The following is a 23,805-nucleotide window of genomic DNA, read 5'->3' as shown; positions in this document are numbered from 1 at the left end:
TTCCTTGCCGTGTGTGGAGGCCAGTTGCTCTCTGGGCCGTGGCTGCCCCCTCCTGGCCCCCCCATCAGGTCCCTAAGGAACCTGAAGATGAGATGGCCCTGAGTGTGCTGGTCAGGGCCAGACATTGAAGCATGGGCCGGTGGGGCAAAGTGGGGAACCTGGAGCTGAGGCTAGGTCTGGGGGGTAGGGTCAGGATGGAGCCAGGCTGGCAGGCTGCCTTGGATTCCAGAGGGTGGGTGAGGTGGGGGCCGGGCAGGTGGGAGATTTGGGTGGACAAGAGACAGGCCCTCAAACCCAGGCGCTAAGCTACCCTGCCTCCCACAGGGACCCTTTACCCTGTGTCTAGAGCCACATTTACATGGAATCTTAAGGCTTAGGTGACTGGGGAAACATTCCTATTGTGAAGACGAGGGAACCTGCGATCACAGAGATGATGTAACTTGCCCAAGACCACAGAGCTAGCAAACGGCAGGTGAGGGTTTGAACCAGGACTCCTGACTCCAAGAGGCCTCATCCCTTCCCAGAAGGATTTCTAGAGCTTTCCCTCAAGTAGAGAATGTTTTTCATTCTTTCATAAAGCCGTCATCCAACCATCCATCATCCATTTTCCATCCATCCATCCACCTATCCAGCCAGCCAGCCAGCCACCCACCCATTCATCCATTATCCACCCATCAGTGGTCTTTCTTCCTTGTATCAGACATCCATCCGTCATCCTTTCATGCATCACCCGTCCTCATTATTCAACCATCCATCCATCTGTGTATCCATCTATCCAATGATATAATTCATTGTGCCCCTACTATGTGCCGAACACTGTGGTAGGCGCTTGAGACAGGATACTGAACCATCCAGAGAGAGCGTGTGTCCTCACAGAGCTCACAGGTGGGCAGGACACATAACTAGACAGATGATTATATAGGACAGTGTGCGAAGTGCTCTGGGACCAGGCAGCCTGGATTCAGATCCCAGCTCCTCCACTTGAGACCTTGGGCAAGTTACCTGACCTCTCTGTGCCTCAACCCCATGGGCACATGGGGATCATCAGCACACCTACCTCTTAAAACTATTCTGAGGGTTAAAGGAGGGAATGTATGCGAAGCTTTTAGAACAGAGCCTGGCACACAAACACTCTGTCGGTGTTTGCTGTTACGTCAATGAGGGGAACTGAGGGGGGGACGCTGCAGGAGCCCAGAGGCAGCACCTGCTTGCTGGGGGGTGGGGGGAGGGGTGGTCAGGGGAGGCTCCTGTGGGAAAATGACGTTTAAGCTGAGACATGAAGTTGTCTAGATGTTGGGCAGGCAAAAATGTAGAGGGGAAGAAAGTTGGGAACATTATAGGAACTTTAAGATAGTCTAGATGGCAGGTGCGGAGAGAAGGGAGAGCAGCGGAGGCGATGAGAAATGTGGCAGCAGAGGTCGGTGGAGCCAGAGGGACTCTGAAGCCTCTTTAGGATGGAGCAGAAGGGGATGCTTTCAGCAGAGTGGGAAGCGCCCAGCTGTGCATTCCAGGAAGGTCCCCGCAGCTCTGGACAGAGAACAGATGCGGGAGGACGGCCCCCTTCCTCACCCTCACCACACCTGAAGGGAGAGAAGAGGGTGGGCTGCTTCAGCACGGAGGCCCTGGGATGGGACAGTGAAAGCAGATTCAGGAGCTAGTCAGCAGGGAAGATAGGCCGATGTGGGGGGAGGAGAGGGGAAAGTCAGCGATGACTCAGGTTATGGGCTGCAGGAGGCGGGGGCAGGGTCAGATGTGTTAAGTCTCAGGTGCCTGGGGGACACCAGGTGGAGGTGTGTGCTATTCATTCATTCATTCATGCAGCTGTTAAGTCAGTGATTCAGTCATCCAGTAAATATTGCAGACCTACCGTGAAGGGTGGGAGCTGGGTCTGGGAGACAGACTGGGACCCAAATAAAAAGGCTTTGAGTGTCAGGACAAGAGGGTCAGGCTTTGGCCTCTGGGCGAGAAAAAACCACAGCAGCAGAGCGAGGCTGGGCAGGGGCGTGTCCAAAGGGAAATTTGGCCCAGGGCCCCTTGGAGCTCTTTATTCTCACCCAGAATCCTTTCAAAGTTACAAGTGGACCACAGAGGTCCGGGAGATGAGTTTCATTGACACATGGGAAAAATTTTAATCTATTTTAATAGTTGTGTTTATGTAAATGTGTATTAGGAAAAAAATGTATAACGGGCACATTAGTGCCATGATTTCACAGACGTTATTGCTTAAGATGAAACCAAAGTAGGCATTTAAGTTCAAAGGAAAAACGTTGGCTTAAAGAAAAATATTAAATAAATAATCGTGGAAGTGGTATGTGATTATGGTACGCGGACGGCTCAAGCGAGGGCCATTCTTACCCTCTGCTCAGGCCAGAGAGGGAGACGGGGAGGAGGGAGGAGGCCCATGGGACCGCTCAGGCCTCAAGTCCTTTTGGGCACCTGCTGGGCGGCGGGGAGAAGTAGCTGTCTTTCAGTCTCACAGAGGTTGCAGCAAGAAGGCTGCAGGTTAGATTAAAGGAAGCACTTCCAGGCAGGCCAGGTGAGTGATCCCAATGAGTCCCTACTGAGAGTTACTGGAAGGGCTGTCTTCTTGCAGGGAACAAATGCCACACTGTCTGTCTGAACCTGGGAGGAGGAAGGACCACCTGGTTTGAAAGCAGGGGTCCTGGGTGAGCACACACAGGCTTGGATGGGGAGGCAAAGGCGCCCTCCTCCCGCCCCGGCGGACAACTTTCCCAGCTCCATACCCTGCACTGAGCAGACATGGATAGAATGACCACCCGTCTGTCCATGGATAGAACGGCCGTTGGCCTTGGCTGTTGACCTTGACCCCCATAGGTTGGCCTGACCCACAACCCAGAGTAGTTCTTATGCAGCCTGTTCTGTGCTGTGCACCTGCTCCCAGCCTCCCTGTAGCCACACACCCTGGGCTTGTGCGCCCACGCCAACCTCGACATTGTGTAAGCTTGAGTGAGCAACTTGTACGTGCACAGCTGCTAACCCACCCTTGCCTGTGTGCTCCCACTGGCCCTGAGCACGCGTTCATGTGGGCACGTGCTGGCCCTGGACACGTAACAGCCCTGGACCTGTGACTGCACATGCCCCGTGCCCTGAAATGAGGCTCTGCCCTCTTGCTTGCTCACGTCACCCCCTTTCTCCCCAGGTGCCCTTGGGGCCATGGTCCTTCCCCTGCCCGGGGGCTAGCGGGCAGGTCCAGGCCTCTGGAGGTCACTGGGCTGACTGCCTTCTTCGGCTGGTGGCTGTGATGAGCCGTCCTCCCCGCCACCAGCACCAAAGCCAACCCATCCTGGCCACACACTCCCTCAGGTAATGGAAGCGTCAACTTGATTCATGGCCTTTCCTCCGAGTCAGCCAGGCCTGAGGACGAGGCACGCTGGGAGGCTCATCTCTGGGAAGAGCTGCTGCTTCCAAGGTGCTGACTCCTTGTTTGGGAGGAAGTGGGGACAGAGGAAAGCAGCTGGGGCTGCAGAGTTAGTTCAAATCCTGAGACCACCGCTGGCCTGCATTGGGCCTCATTCATCGAGAACTGTTTGCCGAGGGGCTTCCGTGTGCCGGGCGCCGAGTGTGCACTGGAGCTGCCACGGTGAGTCAGAAAGACACTGGCTCTATTCTCATGGAAAGTATATTCCAGGGAGGAGACAGAGATGACTTTAATAATTCTAACAAAAATATCAGTTCAGCTTCTGAGAAGCGCTGTGTAGGCGAACCACGGAAAGACCGGATTTAAACTGCAGGGGTGAGGGCGGGCCTCTCAGAGGAAGGGCCATGGCAACAGGGATTGAAGGATGAGGAAGAAGGCGATGAGGCGGTGTGGGCAGAAGTCACAGCATGTGCAAAGGCCCTGGGGTCGACATGAATGCCGTGTGGTTGTGTGTGACACCGGGACAGTATGCCTGGAGCTCCAGGCGAGGGCATGAGGGCTGCTACTGAGCAGGCGTCTGGGGTCAGAGTGTGTGGGGCCTTGTGGATTATGGCAAGTTTGGCCTTCACCTGGAAGGCTGTAGGGAACCTCTGATAGGAGGGTTTTAAGAGATGGACACATCAACTCTGCGTTTTGGGAAATTCATCCAGGTCTGGGAGATGGGGTGCAGGGCAGAGGCAGGGTGACCAGAGAGGAGCTGCTGCAGGTCCTGGAGGGAGATGGGGAGGGGGGGGAGGGGCACCTGGACTGGGTTGGCCTTTCTCTGAGCCTCCCTTTGGGGCTTTGATACTGTGCAGGCAGGGATGCTGTAGGCCACATGAGGCCTTCGTGGAAACCAGGAAAGAGTGTCCTCTGAGTGGATGACTTAGAAAAGCTCCTGTCCCCAAAGCACGAGAGATGGGGCCCTGGAGCACACAGCCTGGGAGGCCTGGAGTTTAGCTCCACCCCTCACCCCTCACCCCTCACCCCTCACCCCTCACCCAGGGCCTCTGGGCAGTGAACGAATTACACCGTTGTGCTGGTGGACAGCCCCGCCGTGGGATCGAAGATAAACTCAGACCAGCTGGACCAGCCCAGGAAAAGCCAGTCTCCTCCGCGTGGGGATTTACTGCACAGACAGAAAATCACGGCGCGGGACCTCTTCCCTGTGCCCACACAGCCCGGCCCACCATACCCTGGAAATTGCTTCTCGGGCCACATTTCACCCCGGACTGACGCTGTCTGAGCCTCTGCCTTCGGGGAGGCCGGTGGCTGGTGGATGGCCAGAGGCCTGGCAGGGGAGCAGGCAGCGGCCAGGACTGGCCAGGACATTGGGGAGGGAGGGTCCCTGGGACTCGGGGGGCGGGGAGCGGGAAGGGGCCTCTGCCTTGGAGAAGTTCCATGGCATGAGGCCAAGATGGTGAGTCAGTGCACCAAGCCCCCTTCCCTGGACCCTGCTGACCCTCCCCCAGAACTTCCAGGGTGAGTGGGTGGGTGTCAGGGGCGGGAGGTGCAGGCAGGGTGGGTTAGAGAGAGGAAGCGAGGGCGGGGCTCAGAGCAGGGACAAGAGCTGGTGGGGGAGGGGAGAGCACTCACTCTCTAAGGCCAGTGCCCTTTGAGGACGACCAGCTGAGGCTGGAGGGCATCCCGGAAGTTCAGGTGGGCGGAACGGGAGAGAGTGCCGCACCGCTCTGGTGAGGAGCCTCGGCCCAGAGCTGGGCAGCCCTGGGGTCCCATCTCAGCCCCCAGGCCACTCTCTTACTGTGAAAGCCTCAGTTTGCACACCTATAAAATGAGGGAAATCGGGCTTCCCTGGTGGCGCAGTGGTTGAAAGTCCGCCTGCCGCTGCAGGGGACGCGGGTTTGTGCCCCGGTCCGGGAAGATCCCACGTGCCGCGGAGCGGCTGGGCCCGTGAGCCATGGCCACTGAGCCTGCGCGTCCGGAGCCTGTGCTCCGCAACGGGAGAGGCCACAACAGTGAGAGGCCCGCGTACCCACCCCAAAAAATAAATAAATAAACATGAGGGCAATCATGGAACTTAGCCAGCGTGCTCTCCCTCCCAGGAGATGCCCCAAGGGCACCCAGAGCGACTCCACAGAGCAGGCATGGCTGGCACCCTGCAACCTGGGTAAGGAAGCTGAGGAAGCACGGGGCACAAGGTCACTCGAGAAGGTCGCACAGCTAGGAGGTGGTGGGGCCACACTTGAGCCCTGGCTGGCTGGCCCCAGGGCCGTTGCTCCCATCAATAGCTCGCTGGGGAAAGGGTACCCTCGAGGTCTCGGTATCTGACAGTGATGTGCACCTTCAGTGACGAAACCCACAGAGCATCCAGCTTGGTATGGGCTTCGCCTGCGTTGGCTGTTATTATTTTTGTTGTTATTATCACAGAATACGACTACCAAAGGCTGCCCCTTCGGCAGGGGCTGAGTGGAGCTGTTTCCCAGAGGCTGGGAACCTGGAAGTGGTGTCGTGGGTGCCACGTAGAGGTCCAGGGACATGCCTGACCGCCAGCCCCATGGCACATTGGGACACACGACAGATGCCTCGTCTGCCTACCCCGGCCCCCTGGCCTGGGCCTGTTGCCTGACTGGATGTTTGAAGCTTGAGTCCCAAGCCCCCAGGATAGGTCTCTGCGTGCCTAGGAGGCTGAGCCCCACCCCTGCCGGGCCCTACAGCACTGTCACCCCGTCCCCGCTGCTCTTCCACATGATCAAACTGTCTCTGTCTCAGGGGTGCCAAGTCGGATGCTGTGGAGTTGTGATGTCGAGGACAGCGAGGCAAAAGGGGCTGGTGGGGACTGTGGTGATCCGGGAGGAGCTGCCAGGCTCAGGGCCAGCTCTGGCTTTGGGGACCATCTGGTAATGTGGGATGAGAGCTGCCAGGGCTTCCGGTTTTTCCAGAGAAGCAGGGAATTGCCAGACCAGTGCAGCCAACGAACCCCGAGGAGGCTGAGCCTCCGGACTGTGAGCTGCCGTTCCACTCCGAGGCCAGGGGGTGCCTGGAGACTCAGGAAAGGGCCATCCTGGCTCCAGGTGGGGTGGGAGGTGAGGCCTGCGGTGGGACCCAGGGCATCTCAGCAAACGTGTCTGGGCATGGGGCAGCTGTCACCTGTTTGGCTACAGAAACAACAGCCTTGGCAGGCTCTGCAGGACCCTCTGGGCCCTTCTGAGGCCATGGTGCCAGTGCTGGAACTGTTTGGAGCCAAACAGACAGACAGACAGAAGCAGGTCCTTCCCACTGTAGATTAGAGAAGGCAGGTCCCCGGGGCACAGAGGCCTGGGGGGAGGCTCCCCTGGGAGCCTGTGCCTGCTCTTCCTTAATCCTCTTGTCAGCTGTGGCCAAGATTCATTCCCAGCAGACCATGCCTGGGTGCCAACAAGCCCCTGCGTGGTCTGGGTGCCAACTGACAGCTATGGTTTGGGGCTGATTTACACTCCTGTGTTTACAGGGTCGGGGTGGGATGCAGGGAACAGGAAGTGGGATGTGGAGAGAGAGGAAGGCCTCTGTTCTCCAGGAGGGCTGGGGGTGGGGACTGTAGCTCCAGTCGGCAAAGGTTACCCCACTGACCCCTGCCCTTCTGCCCCTGGGGATTGAGGGGCGGGGCGGAGGTCTCAGGAATAATCCCCTCCCTCCCTTTACCTCCCCGGAGAGGCGAGGAGGGCTGGGGGGAACCAGCCCTGGGCACTCATGGAGTCATGGGTCAGGGACCGAAACCTCCCGGGGGCCAGGAAGGGAGGGAGGGCTGATGTTCAGGTTGAGCTGGGGTGGACGGTCGGCTAGGCAGGACTTGTAACCGGATTTATTTGGCTCACTCAATGTTTACTTTAACTGAAACAATTTAGAGCCAACATTTAAAAGTCCGATTTCACATTAAAAATAATGAAAACACCTGGATTCCTGGCTTCCCTTAAAACCCCTGAAGATCTGGCCTTGCGGGACCCTGGGTGCTGAGCTGCAGCTGCCCCCTAGAAGGGGCCCGTGCTGCCCTATTGACCAGGTCCTTGGAGGCCAGCTTTGCTCCCCGACGTTGCCTGCCTGGTTCCTGAGCAACAGGGACCCAGGCCCAGGGCCCTGGCTGGTGGCTGGAGAGGCTTAGAAGTTGGGATGCCTGGCCGGCCTCACAGCCCACAGCTGGAGTGCGGGAAGGGCTGGCCTGCGTTCAGGGTCTGCAGGGCTGGCGCAGAGACACAATCCCTGGCAACACCAGGGTGGCTGGCAGAGCAGGGCCCTTCTGTCTTCACAGGAACTCAGAGGGGAGCAGGGGCCGGGGCGGGCCCCCTAGAGGCCCTGCCATCTTCCTTACATTCGGGCAGGACAGAGGCCCTCTCCCCTCTCACTGGTTCAGTGGAGGGAGGTGGGGCCCTCTTACCTAGTGCCAATGTAATTGCTGGCAACCGAGCTGCAGTCTAGACCCCTGGCCCCTTCGACTGAACCTTCTTCCCACTCAAGGGCTGCTTTAACCAGAAGCCAATGCTCACCCCTAAGGGACGCAGGGGCGTGGCGAACTGCAGGAGGAGCCAGCAATCCAGCATCTGGGGGCTGGGCTTTCAGAATCCACACATGCTGAAGGGAAACCCCAGGGCCCAGGGAATTACACCCCGTCTCAGCTCTCCCTTGGTTATCTCAGGATTTGTGTGTTGACTAATAGCTCCCCAAGCTGTGTGTCTTGGGCAAGTTACTCAACCTCTCTGTGCCCTGGTTCCCTTGTCTGTAAAGGGAGGAGCATAATCATACCTACCCTACAGGGTTGCATGTGGATGAAATGAGTTAGTTCCAGGCAGGTAATAACCACTATAAACGTACGGGCTTCTATTACCTGGTCAGGACCACGACCCCATTTGCAGGTGGGAAAACAGAACAGCCAGCCTCCAGTGGACTCTGACTCAGTTCTTGGCGGCAGCACAGGCTCCCTCTGTCTGACCCCAAATCCAGTGCATCAGACCATATTCTTAGCAACATCTTTTATTGATTTTACAAGAGAAAAAAACAGGAAGTTATTTTAGAGTTAATGCCTGCACAGCTTTTTCTCCCCCTGCACGGTACATACAATTATTCTAAACACCAACTGAGATCCTGGGAGCAAGTGTGTGCGGTGTTCCTGCAATCTCCCGGACACGTCTGACCTGTAAACATGCCTCGGCGGGGATGGAAGGCTGGGCTCCCTTGAAACCCACGGCACTGGTTTTGGTCACTAAAAGCTGGTCAGGTCTCCTGGGAGCCCCCAGGCCCCGGAGGCACTGGCCACATCTGGGAGGTGAGCAGGGCAGCCCGGGGCTTGCAAGCTACAGAAATGATGGATCTTCTCTGGGAGAAACAATTCCTTATCTTCACATCAGCCCCACGCTCCAAATGAGAAGCGCATTTGCATAGCTGCTCGGCTGAAGCTGCAAAGCTCATAAAGTATTTGCTGGGGCTTTGGGTTGCATAGGAACTACTTAGAGTACAGTAACGCGGCGGGGCTGGGCCGGGCGCCAGGAAAACAACGGATTAATATTTGGAACAAGAAATTACCCACCACTGGGAAACCAATTAGGTCCCTGATCCGAGCTTGTTACACAGGTGGAAATAGATGCGTTTTGGGCTTCACGCAGCTGGGGGTGCAAGGCCTATTTCCAACTTGCTGGGAAGCTGCTCGATGAGGGAGAAGGGGTGGGGACCCCCGGCAACAAGAACCTCACTGCCCGATGCCCAGGACACGGGGTCAAGGACAGATGGAAAGGGAAACAGCAAGCGCGAAAAGCCTGGATCAGACCGAGGGCAGGGACAGGCGGGGAGTGAGGGCCCCGCCCCCTCCAGGCTAATTCCAGCGGAAGGGGGCGGGGCTTCTGGGGCCCGAGCGTGGGGCCGTGGCACCGGTCCTCTGGCTCCGGGCCCTGCATCCAGACGGCATCTGGGTGTGTCCTGCTGGCCTTCCGGGGTATGACGCTGCCCACCTGTCCTACCTGGGCCGGGCAGCACCGCAGGGACAAGGCTCCGCATGCCAGGGTGGGGCCGGCTGTAGGCCACCGGTGGGTTCAGCTCCCTCCGTTGCTCAGCGGGACACATGCCCTTGGCAGATCCCTTCTTGGGCTTGACCAGAGGACAGAGGCCCTGCAGGACCGGCTCCCCTCAGGGGATCCCTCCTTCTTAACTGGGCCTGGGCGGGACCCAGGTTGGGTGAAGGGGTGGTAGCAGTCGAGGCTAGACATCTGCAGAGGTCCAGGGGAAAGTCCCACCTGCTCAGCTGGCTCCGCAGCCCCCAGATGAGGCGGGGATGTGGTGGGGGCGGGAGCTGCTGGCCCCTCAGCGGGGCCCTCGGAAGGCAGGACCCTATGCCTGTCGGTGTTGGTGTCTGACGCCTGGCCTCCTTCGCCCGCTCAGCCCTCCTCCAGGCCCTGGCATGGCTGGCCATGGTACCTTCCTGCCTGGAGTCAGGCCGAGCCCGCGGATCCCACGACAGGCTTCAGCAGACTCGGGCCCTGCTTTGCTGGATCTCACAGTAGAGCCACGGAGCCAGGGGACCCCAGGCTCCCTGCAGCTGGCCCCAGGACCGCGGGGGACAGTGGAAGGCCACACCACACCACTTCTTCCACCTACCCAGAACTCCTGTATTTCCCAGGGCCATTCACCCCTTGAGTCCCTTCTCTCCAGCGGGCTCCCTCCATGCTGCAGCTCCCTTCCAGCTCCTGGGGTCTGGGGTCTGGGGTCTGGGCTGGCCCACACGGAGGCCTGAGGGCGGGGGACATGGGTGCTGAGTTGGGACTGGGTAACGGAGCCCCACCCCGGCTGAGAGGACCAGCTCCCCCTCCTTCAGCAGTCAGCACCGCCAGCGTCTCGCTGTCTCCTTCTCGCTGATGCAGGTTTTGGGGCGTAAGGCTGTCGAGGGAGAGCACAGAGGGAGCAGTGTCACCCAGCCGCCATCCCCGAGGGCTGCCCCATGCCCTTGGGGTGAAATCCAGACTGCCTGGGGTTGCCATTCATGGCCCCTGGAGACCTGGCCTCCGCCCCCAGCAGCCTCGAGCTCCCTCTGCCTGACCAACCCTGAGCATCTTTCAGGATCCAGCTCGAGCATCCCTCCTCTGGGAAGCCCTCGCCCTGCACATCCTCTCCTGGTTTCCAGTGGCCCAGGGCAGGACAACCCTTTCAATATAGCACTTCTGCCCTTAATAGCCCTTTTCCCTCTGTACATGCAAGGCTTGGCTTCTGGGAAGCACACCACATTGCTCCCGGGGTTCTGCCCCCATCAGCGCCCCCGCAGCCCCCCAGGGAAGGCTCCTGGGTGGAGGAGAGGTGTCTGAGAGCTGGCAGGGGCGAGAGACAGTGTGTGATGCTGCCAGCTCCTTCTCTGTTCCGACCAGACTCCTGAAGGCGGGTGGGAGGGGTGCTCTGGGCAGAGAAGGAAGCTGACCTGGGTCAGCTGCATTCTGCTTCCTTTTCGAGTTGGTAACGATTTGGTTTTCATTCATCATCTGCACGTCCTGACCCTCCACCTGATTACTGCAGGGAGGGAAAAGCCAGAAGGTTCCATCAGGCTCCAGGCAGCGTGTCCCTGCCATCCTTCCTCGTTAGGGCCGGCAGGGGAGGTGATGGGGGAGGGGAGGTCACGGGCTTGGGGCGTACCTGATGGCGGTGTGTTTCTCCTGGTGACAGATGTCCGTGTCCTCGGTGAAGAGGATGGTGTGGTAGGGTACTGTGGGCTCGCATGTGGGCAGGATGCCCCTGACCAGGTGGCCCACCATGGCCAGGATCCCATTGTACACGAGCAAGTCATCCACCAGGAGCTAGACAGACAGAGGAGGGGCTGTGTGGAGTGTGGCGTGTGTGTGGTCCACCATCCCCCTCGTCCTTCCCACGTGTGACCTCGGGCAAAGTGCATCACTGCTCAGAGCCTCGCCTACTAGGTGCGCGGCCCGTGTTATGATTTCAAACCTTCACGATGACCAGGAAAGGCGCCTGGATTAGCCCCAAATTGCAGATGGGGAAGCTGAGGCTCAAAGGGCTAAAATCTTTCGCCCGTGTGGCAGGGCATGGCGAACTCTGGTCTCTGGTCCCCCAGGGCCCTAGCTCTCCCTACCCCAGAGTCACCTCCGGCAGGAAGAGCTCCCTACACCAGTACAATTCGAGAAGAAAAGATGAAAGAAAAGCCACTTTGTTTTTTTCAGGGTGATCATTCAAATCACTCGGAGGTTTTGAATTCACGGTTGGATGGCACATCTCCCTGCCTCTGAGGACCAGGCATTTGTGTCTAAGGTTGCAGCCGAGAGAAGTCAGTCAAACTGCGACAAATGATAATTGCCGGCAGCCTAATTACCAATGAGCATAATTATCTCAAAACACGCAGCCAGTAAGTACTTACGCCAAACTCCTTCACCCCTCGATGGGGTGTTTTCGCGTAATTCCACAGTTTGATCATTGACACCGTGGTAGGCCGATCGAAAATCACATAAACCCGGTTCACCTGTCAGAAGAACTAATTATTAAAACAGGCATGTTTGGGAACAGAGGCACTGGGCTGGGCCCGGGGTGCCAGGCGTGGGCCGGGGGGCGAGGGGGGTGGGTGCCCGAGGCAGTGCCGGCCCAGGTGGGCCACCTGGGCTGCTCGGGGCCACTGTGCATGGGATTCCCGCTGCCTTTCTTCTCCTTGCAGCCCATCTTGAGTCAGGTCACGTGTGGCTGCGTTTGCAACAAACCGCTGAGCTGGCTGTTGAAAGGCCTGTTTTCTGGGCCTGGCATGGCCGTCACTGAAATGCCTGCGGAGAACTGGGCGCGCCCTTCCCTTTCCTCCACGTCAGGTCCAGAAACACAGCCTGGGGCTCCAGGGGCCAAGGGAACGGTCCCCAGCTCCAGAGTCAAGAGGCACAACCTCCGAGCAATCAGCACAGCCTTGACCGCTGTTTGTCCTTTCTCCGAATCACAAATGAAAAGCACAGCCGAGTGGCCTTGAAGGCACCGCTGGGTGATTTTCAGCGGAGATCTTTGAACCTCTGCTGGCGGAGGGGGAGGGAGGTGTCCCGATCCGTGGCCGATCAGCTAGTAAAGTGGGACCCAACAGCCTCCTCACCCCCAGCAAAGACTCGCAAATATTAGGGGGCCCCTTGCAAGACAGAAGAAAGCATAAGAATTCAGTGTTGCCCACAGGCTGCGGACTTCGTTTGGTTCCAGCCCTGGGTCTCAGCCCCAAGAAGACGTAGGGGGATGTGGACAGGGTCAGCCTTCCGCTTGTACCATGGAAATAATAAAGGTCTAGAGGAGGGTCCTCAAACTCAGCTGCCCACAGCGTTCAACTGGATACAAATGTTTGAGTCCAGCTAGAAGAGGGAGAGACGGAGAAGCTGCTCTACACCCAAAGGGCTTCATGTGAAAGATGTTGGCAGATGCCTGCTGGCCAAGGTCAAGGTGGCAGCCGGCTGGACTGGCCAGGGGCCACCAGTTTGCAGCCCCAGGTCAGAGGGCTGATAGATCTATGTGGTTCTCCTTTGCAGTGGTGGGGCTGAGGGGTTTGGCGTCTTCTCAAGGGAAGCTGATGGACCATTGAAGGGGTGCTGCCCCTTCCTGTGAGGGTTTTGAGAGGAAAATGTACCCCTTATCTTCCCACCCAGTGGTCACAGGGGTAGATGCCCAGCCCCTGCTGCACATCTATACAGGCTTCTGGCCCCGTGACTGAGAGGCTAGGGAGTGCTACCCAACCCCTCCCATCTCCTGGTCTCTCACCTCCCTCTCTACCACTATCAACCAGGCCCAGGTGGGCAAAGGCCCACCCCGAGGTTCGCCATCAGGCCTTGGAGCAAAGAGATAGGCAGGACCAACTGCAGAGTCTGAGATCTGGGAGACTGAGTCAGTTGGTTGGAAGAGCTTACCAGGCAGGTCTGAGGCCAGACAGAGGGCAAGGTTGGGGTCAAGTGCCCAGCGGCATAAAAAGGGAGCAGAAACAGTGAATGTGGAGAGGCTGGGGCTGGGAAGAAGAGGACAGAGTGGACTCTGCAGAGAGAGACAGGGGCAGAAAAGAGAACCATTGAGGGATGTCTTGCAGGGATCGACAGATGCCCAAGCCCCCAGGACTGCTGCACTGGGTTCCTGGCCTCAGAGTCCAATGTGGCCCTTCATCTCCCTGGTGTCCCCTTATAATATGCACCCTCAGAGCAAAGGGAAAGAACTCTGGCCAGGAAGAGCCAACCTGTCAGATGTGTTAGCAAAGACCCGAGGCTTCCTGGAGGCCCCTGGGCATTTTGACTTGTTCGAGGTTAACCTGGCCTGGAAGAAAGATGTGTCACTGAGACCAGGGATGGAAAGCCCCCCCCCCGCATCCACCCCAGGGCTGAGAGCCTCCGGAACCCACCAGGCCGGGCAGGATGGGAGCCAGCCACATGTGTCTGCCGTCACTGGTGTTATTCACTTGGTCGATGAGCTTGTCGGGGGTCCGGACGTCCCCACATACGCCCTCCAGAGAGTTGACGCTGTCGGGGAAGGCGGCGATATCTGTAGACGCCTCTAAGCTCTCATAACCCAAAGCAGAGGGCTCAGCACTGTGGGCCACCTTTGCGGCCCCCAGCCTCCATCACGCTGACGGCACGGCTCAGGGGACGCCAGGGCGGGCGCGCCTGGCGGGCACAGCCGCCATCTGCTGCTCTGGGCAGCCAGGGGAGTGACAGCCAAATTAGACATGTTCTGGGGAAAATGAAAGCAAGGAGGCTGAGGGGAGTCGGGGTGAGAGTGGAGGCGTGGCCAGTATCAAGGAAAGGGGAGGAAAGCGGGCAGAGAGCAGGCTGAAAAAGACGGGTTTCATGGAAGTGCTGGAGGCGGGAATAAAAACTGTTGCCGTCTCTTTGGAGAGTGGAGGGCAGACTCTGAGGTTTTCCTTTGCGAGGGGATGGACGGGGTCATGGCTGGATTCTGCCTTGGCATGTAACCACCCTACCGAGACTGGAAGGATGTGGGGGGCGGAGCCTGACTCAGCTATTGCTACTCAACGGATGGCCATTAATGCGGACGGAGAGGACATGGTCCCAGCTCTGACTCTGCCGTCCTGACCTGTGAGATCTTGGGCAAGTCATGGGCTATCTCTGGGCTTGTTTCCTCATCTGTAAAATGGGAATAAACATCTCTATGTCCCAGAATTGATGAAGACTTATACATCTAAGGAATCACCAATAACAATCAAAACCACCAAGAATCACTTATCCCAGGTGAGGAGCATGGTGCCACCAGGGCAAAGCAGAAAAGGATCCAATCAGAACCCAGGGACCCCAGAGAGATGCAAGGGAGGCTTTTGGGTTTGACCTGCTCTGGTAGTTCCCTAACTGGTGCGTCAGGGATCACAGATCAAGAGCCCAGACGGGTCAGGCAGGTTGTATCAAAGGGAAGCAGGACAGCTCAGTGGTCAAGAGCATGGTCTTTGGAGCCAGACTCCCAGCTCACTGGCTGTGTGACCTTGGGTAAGTTACTCAACCTCTCTGTGCCTCACTTCACAAGACTGTGGTGAGGGCAAATGAGGTACATGGGACAAGCCCTGGCACCGAGTGAGCCCTTGGTGAATATTAACACTATGTTTCTGGGGCCTGGGAGGTAACTGGAGGTAGAAGACTGGGATCAACCAGGTGGATGCGCTTGGGGAGAAAGGGCAGCAGACACTCAGGTCCAGCCATCGTCACTATGCAGGACTGTGGCCTCGCACTGCCAACTTCTCAAGAGAAGCTGAAGATTGGGTTGTCATCTGAAACCTCCTGGTTTTTAAAAAATATTAGCGACTAACTCAAAACATTTAAAAACTCACTGGGCTAACAGTTTGCTAATTCTGGTGTCGGTATTCTGTGAGCAAAGGGCTCCACGGTCAATAAATTCAGGACACACTGGGTTGAACACAATAGAACAGGTTTCTCCCTACAGGTCCTGTCAGAGCCTTTACAACTCCAAAGTGTCTGTGGTTCTCCAAGAGGGGGCTGCAGTTGGTAGCCTCTCCCAAATTCCTGAACCACAGGACTCTTTGTTTTATGGATGTCTTGGCAGGTGTGCCTGGGAGCTTCTCTCTGCTTTGCAAGGGTCACATCTGACTGTAAGTAGAGCCCGGTGGCATTTTTAATTTCCAGGTCTGGTTCCTACAGGGACATTTCTCTCTACATTCGAGGATTCTGCTTCTTCGCCCGACCCTCCCATGCTCCCTGCAGTCTGGGTGGAGCCCCCCTTCTGCCTAGAAAGGATACTGTTTTCCGACAGAGGGATTTTTTCTCCCTGCTCGTCATACAGCTCCAGGCCGGTAAGACCGATGTAATAGGGGTCACCCCAGCTGGTCAGGAGCTGAAACTGGAAAATGACTGCAACATATTATTAAGGAAAAACAGGCTTAATTTTCTGGAGAACAGAGGAAAACAATTACAAAGATAAAAGGGATATATATATATATATATATATATATATATATATATATACACACACACATGTTTATAGAGATGAACGAGAGAAAAAAATGATTTCTTTTTCCTTTGAGACTGAAGTCAATCACAATGTATGTGGCACAAAATTTTCTTTAATTTAAACTGCATATGAATGTGTGTATGTGTGTTTTAAGAATTCAAAAGCTTTCTCCAGGCCCCAGGAGGTAGGAGGACAGGCAGGGAGGGTGCGCTCCAGGGAGCTGGCAGGGGGGACGCATCGGTCACAAACTCAGTATTTAGAGCTGAACAGTGACCAGGCCTCAAGCTACCTCCTGCCTCAGTTTCCCTGGTTGTAAAATGACACGAACAGAGTGCCTGTTCCCTGCTCCACCCGTTTCAAGTGTGCAGGGTGTGAACAGGGAGGGGGGGATGCGGGAGCATCACAGTATTGGGGGGATGGGCCCTGGCAGGGTGACCACCCCCCCCACTCCCGCATTGCTGACTGCGCCTCACACAGACAACCAGGCATCCAGCCCTTCCTCAGCTCTGTCCCCCACTGGCTTCTAGAATCCCCAGGAGCAGGCAGGCCGGGAAGCCTGAGAAGTGGTAGGGTGGTCCCCAGGCGATAAAGCCGGAGGGAGAACAGGCTAGTGAAAGAGCCAGGCTGTCTGTGTTCACTAACCCGGTCCTACCCCTTGCCGGCTAGGTGGCCTGGCAAGTTAGTTAACCTCTCTGCGCCTCAGTTTTCTCAGCTGTGAAATGGGGATACAGTACCCACCTCACGGGGCTAACACATGAGGTTCATACAGGCGATCTACTGCAAACAGTGCCGGGTGGCAGAAAGGGTCCAGCACATTTGAGCTATGATTCCTTCTCTCTTCACCTCCTCCCTGCCTGGTTCTAAGGAGAGACCCCAGCCCAGTCCCCAGATCGGTTCCTGCTTCTCTGGCCCCTCCCAGCTACAGTCCTTGGTGCTGCCTCCTGAACCTCAGCCCACCAGGGGGGTGGGGCCTGGAACTCCTCGGTCCCAGCAGCCCCCAGTGTCCCCAGGGACCCAGGAGCTCTCCCAACCTCCCCTTAGTTTCGCTGCATGGGCTCCAGTTGCCTTGGCTGTGGCCTGGCTGAAACCCAGGGCAGCAGCTGAGGCCCAGACCCCAAGTCAGGGCCCGCGAGGAGGCCACAAGGGCCTCGCCCTCTCCCTGGGTTCTGGGCATAGACCCAGTGCCCGGGATGTGAGGCAGGTGGAGGAGGATACAGCCACAGGGCATCAGGGGCGCCTCATAGTCCATGCTCGCCCGCTCCAGGCTCTTTGTGTCCAGTCTGAAAAAACACAAAACAGCACCAGGAAGCAGAGGATTGCAGTGGCCCGAGTCGCTGGTCAGCTATCCCCCGGGGAGGCAGTGGGGGAAGGACAGACAAGCTTCTGGAGTTCCCATCTACAGGGGGAGGCTCGTCACCTTGGGTTTGACTCGCATTCCTCAAAACAACCCTGGGAGGTGGGTACTCTCACATCCTTGTTGTGGGTGAGGAAACTGGAGCACAGGGAAGTGAAGTCACTTGCTCAAGGTCACACAGCTGGGAGGTGGCAGAAGTGGGATGTGACCTGAGGTTGTCTGGTTCCAGGGTCCACACTCTTAATCACCCCACCCAAATCTAGCCCCTTCACGAACAAGATAAGTCCACACTGTTCTGAGAGCTGAGTGAGACCCACGATGGGCCAATGGGGTAGAGTTCTGGGAGGGGGCAGGCTACCCCAGGCAGTAATCAGGGAAGTGATGTCTGAGCTAAGGAGGAGGCAGCCATGGGAAGAGTCAGAGCCAAGCCCTCCAAGCCGAAGAGCACCCAGAACAAAGGCCCTGAGGTGGGACGGGGCTGGACAGTTGATGTTTGTCCCAGAAAGCAGCCAGACGGGCTGAAGTGTGGGTGGGATGGGAGGCGGGCAGGGAGAGGAGGCAGGGAGGTGGGGAGAGCCCTGAAGTCTGTGCTTCATGATCTTGAGCAAGAGGCTTCACTCGCCTGGGCCTCAGTTCCCAAATCTGTGAAATGGGCCTAACAATCCCTGCTTCAAAGGGTGGTTGGAAGGATTCCCTGAAGGATGACTACAAAGCATCTGGCTCACAGCAGGCACACGGGAGGGAGCCTCTCTCCTCCTCCAGACTCCTCCCCGCGGGGCTTCTCTCCCTGGTCCACGGCCAGTGCCCTCCGGCCCTGGCCTGGTTTTCTTCAGTTTCAAGGGCAGTGTTATAATTAAGTGACTATTCCCAGTATCTGGCCCAAGGAGTGATCCCAGCTACAGTGGAGGGAAACTCATTTTGTTTTGAGAGCTTGGCCTCTGGTACTTGGACATCAGGGGGTTTAAATGAATAAACTTAACGTGGCATTTACAGATTGTTATGAACTTAACGCAGCTGAGATGGGCCGAGCAATCCCAGGGAATCCATGAAATGTTAGGCTCTATTTTTCTCTTTGAATCTTTCTAAATCAGGAATACAGAAACAAGAGGAGGAAGGCCCTTCCCCGAATTGGCCAGCAGGCATTTCTGGAATCTAGGCAGGCTTGAGCCTCTCTTCCCAGCAGGAAGCACAACGAAGCATTTAAAATCTCGAGCACTCCAGACTGTGAGAAGCCCAAACATCCCCAGACAAGGTGGGTACACCCCCCAGGCTTCCGGAGACGCTTGGCTAAGCTTTAGAAAACAGCCAAGTTGAAAAGCAATGTGTTTGATCATCATTTCAAAACCCTTTAGGTACACATTTCAGAGCACGATGCAAAGCCAGTGCCCGTGGGCCGGGAGGGACCGTTCATGGAGCCGCTCCCCTCACCTCTGGGCTGGTGGGGGCAGCGGGCAGCGTTGCAGGTAGTCCACAAAGAGGATTTCTTGAGCAAAATCGAAGTGGCAGTTGCCCGGCCCCTTCCGGATGAGGAAGCCCTCAGGAGGAGAGACGCACAGGCCATCCAGGGAGACGTGGACGATTTTAGCCTAGCAAACAACAGAAATAACAAGTCTGAAGAACAGGAGCCAGTGTGAGGAGGGTGGGGAGTGCTGACGTGGCTGGCGCTGCTGGCAGCTGGCATGTATGACTGGGGCCCTTCACAGAGCCCCCAGGCCCTTCTCCCAGGCCAGAACCACTTGGCCGGGGTCCCCTTTCCAGTGCCATCCCTACTCTGTGCTGGGCGCTGGACGTATAGCAGGGGAGCAGGCAGGTGAGGCCCCAGCCACAGTGGACACGTACAGACCTTCCCCGGTCTACTCAGCTGCAGTGGCCTGAGGAGGTATGACATGGTGGTCGAGGACGTGGACTCAGCTGCTCTGAGATCCACCATGAGTAGTTGTGCAAGTTACTTGACCTCCGTGCCTCAATTTCCTCATCTGTTAAATGGGCTCAACGAGGAGCTGACTTACATAAAGTCTCCAGAACAGAACAGTGCCTTGCACAAAATACGCACTGCACCAGGGTTAGCCTGGCCTGATCCTTCTCCAAACCCTGGCCCATACCTCACCTCCTCTCCTAGCACCTGCCCCTGCGACAGAAATGGGCTCTTTCTTGATATTCCTTCTCACAGCCCTTGGCTTGTCCTTTTAAGGGCATGTATTCCCTAGCTGTGTCCTCCATGGTTTCGGGGTCTCCCCTGATGGCAGAGACCCCAGCTGGATTATCTCTACATCCGCCTCTGGGCATGGCACACAGTAGAAGCTTGCTGAATTGATTGGATCTGGGCCACCATGACCCCCTGTTATAGGCCAGATTTTGCCAGCCAGATGGCCAGGATCTGCCAGTAAATGTCAAAGCCTAATGGCAGGATCCGAGGTGGCTCAGCTCTGTTCCCCTGGGGAAGGGCGGTGGTAGGGGAGCAGAGAGGGGGGCTAAGCCAGTGCCCTCTCCGACTCCACATCTTGGAATCAGGGCTCCTTGGCACCCCACTCCACCTTCATGGTTAGCAGCCCAGCCAGCTGCTGACCAAACTGGTGGTGTTTCACCCCGGAAGACACAGAGGGCTTCTCCGTGAGGAAAGGAAGGGGCCCTGTCCTGGGTCTCATGGATAACAGTGTACCCTGGGGCTCTTCACCCCCCCATAACTCAGTCAGCCGGTCACAGGGTGCCTAAACCTAAAAGGTGTACAGGGGCTGGAAATGGTGACCCCAAAGCTGCTAGGCCTCCGCTCTACTCTCCTCAAGCCTAATTCCTGCCTGGGCCCCAGGGCTGGACCTGTGACTCAGGCCTGGCCAAACAGAGAACTGTCACCCACGGGCCATGTGGATGCAAGAGCCACGTGGCTCCTGGGGTTTTGCTGGCTTGGAGCATGCAGGATGCAAGCCCAGAGCTGCCAGTGTTGGCCTGGAGGAGAAAGCCACCTGAAGTGAAGCTGGCAACAGAGCACAGCAGAGGTCCAGGAAGTCCCTGTCCCTCTTCTAGGGCCACCACCACCTCCTGGGAGCATCTCTGACTTCCCCAGACCCCGGTTCATTGCCTCAGAAGGGGCTTTTATTATCACCTCCATCTTATAGCTAAGGAAGCTAGAGTTCCGAGAGGCTAAGCAACTTGCCCAAGGACACACTGGAGGGGTGTGAAGCCCACCTCCTAGAGTGCCAGGCCTGGCTCTAACCTCATGCCAGGGGCTCAGAGCCAGCATGCCCAGTGGTGCCCTGTGGGGTAGGCATCTGATGCACTTCCCTGGGGAGGGAGGGACCAGAGTTCCATTACTCTGCGCCCTGGGATCGCCCTCTCAGATGGCGCTCATCCCCGCTCCCATGGTGGCCATTCATCACTGGCACCAAGGCTGGTGGGGGCCAGACCTGGGAAGCAGGGCCTCTGGGCCCAGCGTTTCCAGGCGGTAAATCCAGGTCGTGGAAGCTCAACTGGAAAGAGGGATTCACTCAAGGGAAGGGAAAGGCCCAGAGGCACGAGCTGAGGCAAAAGAATGTTTCTTTAACGCCAACACAGCTGACATTTTATTCGCGCTCGACCCAAGAGCACGCTTACAAAGACACCAGGGCGGCCTGGGCGGGCTTTGTAAACTGCATACTCAGGGGAGCCAGTGCTCCTGAAGACAAGCGCCGGGGGCTGGGGGCTGCTCACTCCACTGTGATAAACCACCACAGACTTAAGTCCCTGGACGTACTGAGGACCCAGGCCTGGGCTCACGGCATCCTCACAGGCCGGGTCCTGGCTTTGTCAACTTCCGTGGGCCACAGGCAGGTATCCTCCTCCTCCTTTTACAGATGAGGAAACTGAGGTCCAGGGAAGGCGGGCCACTTGCCAAAGGTCACACAGCTGGGAAGGGTCAGAGGCGGGGATTCAGACACAGAGCCTTGTGTTGTTGCATTTAGGGCCCTAACTGCATTGCTATATTTTAGGTGACCTTGTCATCATCACTTCCATGTAGTGGGAGGGGACAAATGTCTCATGGTTCATGGTCACACAGGTCAGAAAAGCCCATGAAAGGGGGCACTTCTTTTCTTTTTTTTTTTTTTTGCGGTTCGTGGGCCTCTCACTGTTGTGGCCTCTCCCGTTGCGGAGCACAGGCTCCGGACGCGCAGGCTCAGCAGCCATGGCTCAAGGGCCCAGCCGCTCCGCGGCATGTGGGATCTTCCCGGACCGGGGCACGAACCCGTGTCCCCCGCATCGGCAGGCGGACTCTCAACCACTGCGCCATCAGGGAAGCCCCAAGGGGGCACTTCTGATGCTCTTTTCCACATGCCAACAGAGGCCCCTGCTTTTTCACACCCAGAAGAAGAACATAGTGTAGAAATTAAGAGTGTAGGCTCCAAGCTCAGCAGACGTGGACGGGCCTCTAGCTGTGTGACCTGAGATGAGTGACTGGACCTCTCTGAACCTCAGTTTTCAATACCCTGAAAGATGGGGGTAATAACACCTGCCTCCCAGAGGCTGGAATGCGGGTCCAATGAAATGACAAAGGCATGAGAAGCCCTCAGCCCGGGCCTGGCCGCCAAAGTGCTCAGTGAACAGCAGGGCTGCAACCAACCACTGTGAGTTGGGAGCTGGGCCTGCTGAGGACCCCTGAGCCCCCAGAAAAGACAAGGCGCTGCAGTTCTCCGAGTCAGCCCCGGGCTCTTTAGCCTGCATTTGCTGTTTGCAGAAGGGAACAGCGGCAGCTCCCTGGCTGTAACCTCCCCCAGCTTCATTTGGAAAGTTCTGGAGGATTTATGCTCCTCTCTGGCAGCCACGCCAGCCATTCATCAAGGTGCTGTTTCCCTGACAGTGGACTGAGCGCGGCTGCTGTTGCCCGGCTTACCCCTCGATAGGTGTCCTCGGGAGATTTATTGTAGTTCCAGAAGCGCAGGCCTGCGATGCTTTCGGCTCTGTCGAAGTGGATCGTGACCACGTGGTCCAGCCCCGGCAAGAAGGGGATCAGCCACATATGCTCATCCTCCATCGTGATGTTGGCCCCATCGATTAACCTGCACTCGGTGGGGAAGGAGCGGAGAGATGGGGGCAGCCCGGTCTGCTGGGAGAACTCACAGTGTAGGGTCTACACCCACTCCTCTCCCCATGGCAGCCCCTGCCTGGCACGAGCCTGGCTGGATCCGGCTCATTACGGGGGGGTGAGACTAATTAAAGCAACAGTGAGGAGCCATCTCTCATGTGTGAAGTTAGACAAAATAGGAAAACAAGGGGAAAAATAACAGTCTGTGCGGTTAAAGGTACAGTGAAGCAGTCATCAAGGGTTTTAAAACGGGGATGCGTGCTAGTTTTTAGGACCCTTTAACCCAGGCGATCCCATTTCTAGAATTTATTCCCCCTAAGAAAAATTTATTCAACATGTCAAAAAGCTATCTGCACCAAGATACTGCTTACATTAGCAACAAACAAGCAAACCCTAAAAGGTCTCAAAATAGGGGAAAGTTCAGTAAATCTGTACGGTAGTTAAAATGATAATCACAAGGATGGTGCAGTAACGGGGAAAGGCAGGGGCGCTGATTTTAATGCTGTAAAATGAGGACAAGGACCAGGAGAGATTACGCAAAAGTGAAAGATCTATTTCTGTCAGAGGGGTGGGGGGGTGACTATTTCTATGTTCCCAAATTTCTAAAAAGTGATGTATTGACTCCATGGTACATTTTGAAAGAATTCTATTCCTTCTTTCTTTCTTTCTTTCTTTTTTTTTTTTTTTTTTGGTACACGGGCCTCTCACCATCATGGCCTCTCCCGTTGCGGAGCACAGGCTCCGGACGCGCAGGCTCAGCGGCCATGGCTCACGGGCCCAGCCGCTCCGCGGCATGTGGGATCTTCCCAGAACGGGGCACGAACCCACGTCCCCTGCATCGGCAGGCGGACTCTCAACCACTGCGCCACCAGGGAAGCCCTATTCCTTCTTTCTTGTGCTGGGGGAGAAAGATACTAAAGCACCAGGGGGAACCTGGCAGCTCCTGGCATGGGACAAGTACAAGAAGGGGCAGGTGCCTCTGGGGGGGTGATGGTCTGGCCTGTAGTCACCCAGCTTGGATATCCCAGGGCAGCTCGCCACTGCTGGGAAGGAGCCCCCAGCACCCTCATGTTCTAAAAGGGCTTGTCACCACACTGCAGTCCCTCCTGGCCAGTTTCTGGTTCTCCTGCTTGGGACGTCTTGCCTTATCTTTCCCAACTCTGCCCAGCGCACCCCAGCCCAGACCCCAGCCCTGAGCTCACTACCACTGAGAGACCTGGCCCTGGAGATAGGGGCCCAACTCTCAGCCTGTTGGGCGACCCCCTCCCCTCACCCTCCCATTTTCCTGGTGACCTTGAAGCTGCTGCCCTGGGAGGGACACAGGCTGCTGCCACATTTCCTGGATTTTTTTTTTTTTTAAACATTCTATTTATTTATTTTGGTGGTGCAGCATGTGGGATCTTAGTTTCCAGACCAGGGATCGAATCCACGCCCCCTGCATTGGGAGCATGGATTCTTAACCACTGGACTGCCAGGGAAGGCCCCACGTTTCCTAGATTTTAAAATAAACTTTATGTTTTTCCTCTTACATTTTGAAGTTTTGGGCTTGGAATAAATCTTACAATCGAAGTGTTCCTCCAAGGAGGTAATGTT

General features: G+C 56.8%; 1 protein-coding gene across 6 annotated transcripts in view; it reads right to left on the bottom strand.

Moving 5' to 3' along the window:
• Positions 1 to 8,364: 8,364 nt before the first annotated feature.
• Positions 8,365 to 23,805, bottom strand: part of KIAA0556 (KIAA0556 ortholog) — a 201,184-nt gene continuing 185,743 nt past the window's right edge. For 5 of the 6 annotated variants that reach the window (XM_032604979.1, XM_032604982.1, XM_032604980.1 and 2 more), the window contains exons 20-28: positions 22,021 to 22,186; positions 18,588 to 18,745; positions 17,021 to 17,085; positions 15,595 to 15,705; positions 13,734 to 13,873; positions 11,754 to 11,855; positions 11,018 to 11,178; positions 10,806 to 10,894; positions 8,365 to 10,273 (exon numbers count right to left, since the gene is read on the bottom strand). In XM_032604979.1, the coding sequence (XP_032460870.1) occupies positions 10,215 to 10,273; positions 10,806 to 10,894; positions 11,018 to 11,178; positions 11,754 to 11,855; positions 13,734 to 13,873; positions 15,595 to 15,705; positions 17,021 to 17,085; positions 18,588 to 18,745; positions 22,021 to 22,186 (1,051 nt within the window). In that variant the 3' untranslated portion in view covers positions 8,365 to 10,214. Of the gene's footprint in view, positions 10,274 to 10,805; positions 10,895 to 11,017; positions 11,179 to 11,753; positions 11,856 to 11,885; positions 12,950 to 13,733; positions 13,874 to 15,594; positions 15,706 to 17,020; positions 17,086 to 18,587; positions 18,746 to 22,020; positions 22,187 to 23,805 lie in introns of those variants that run through there. The other variant, XM_032604984.1, reaches the window with a different exon arrangement.

Source organism: Phocoena sinus, chromosome 15 (genome assembly GCF_008692025.1).
Source record: "Phocoena sinus isolate mPhoSin1 chromosome 15, mPhoSin1.pri, whole genome shotgun sequence".
Classification (NCBI taxonomy): domain Eukaryota; kingdom Metazoa; phylum Chordata; class Mammalia; order Artiodactyla; family Phocoenidae; genus Phocoena; species Phocoena sinus.
The sequence above is the reverse complement of the archived record's forward strand: the minus strand, read 5'-3'. Positions and strand labels throughout refer to the sequence as shown.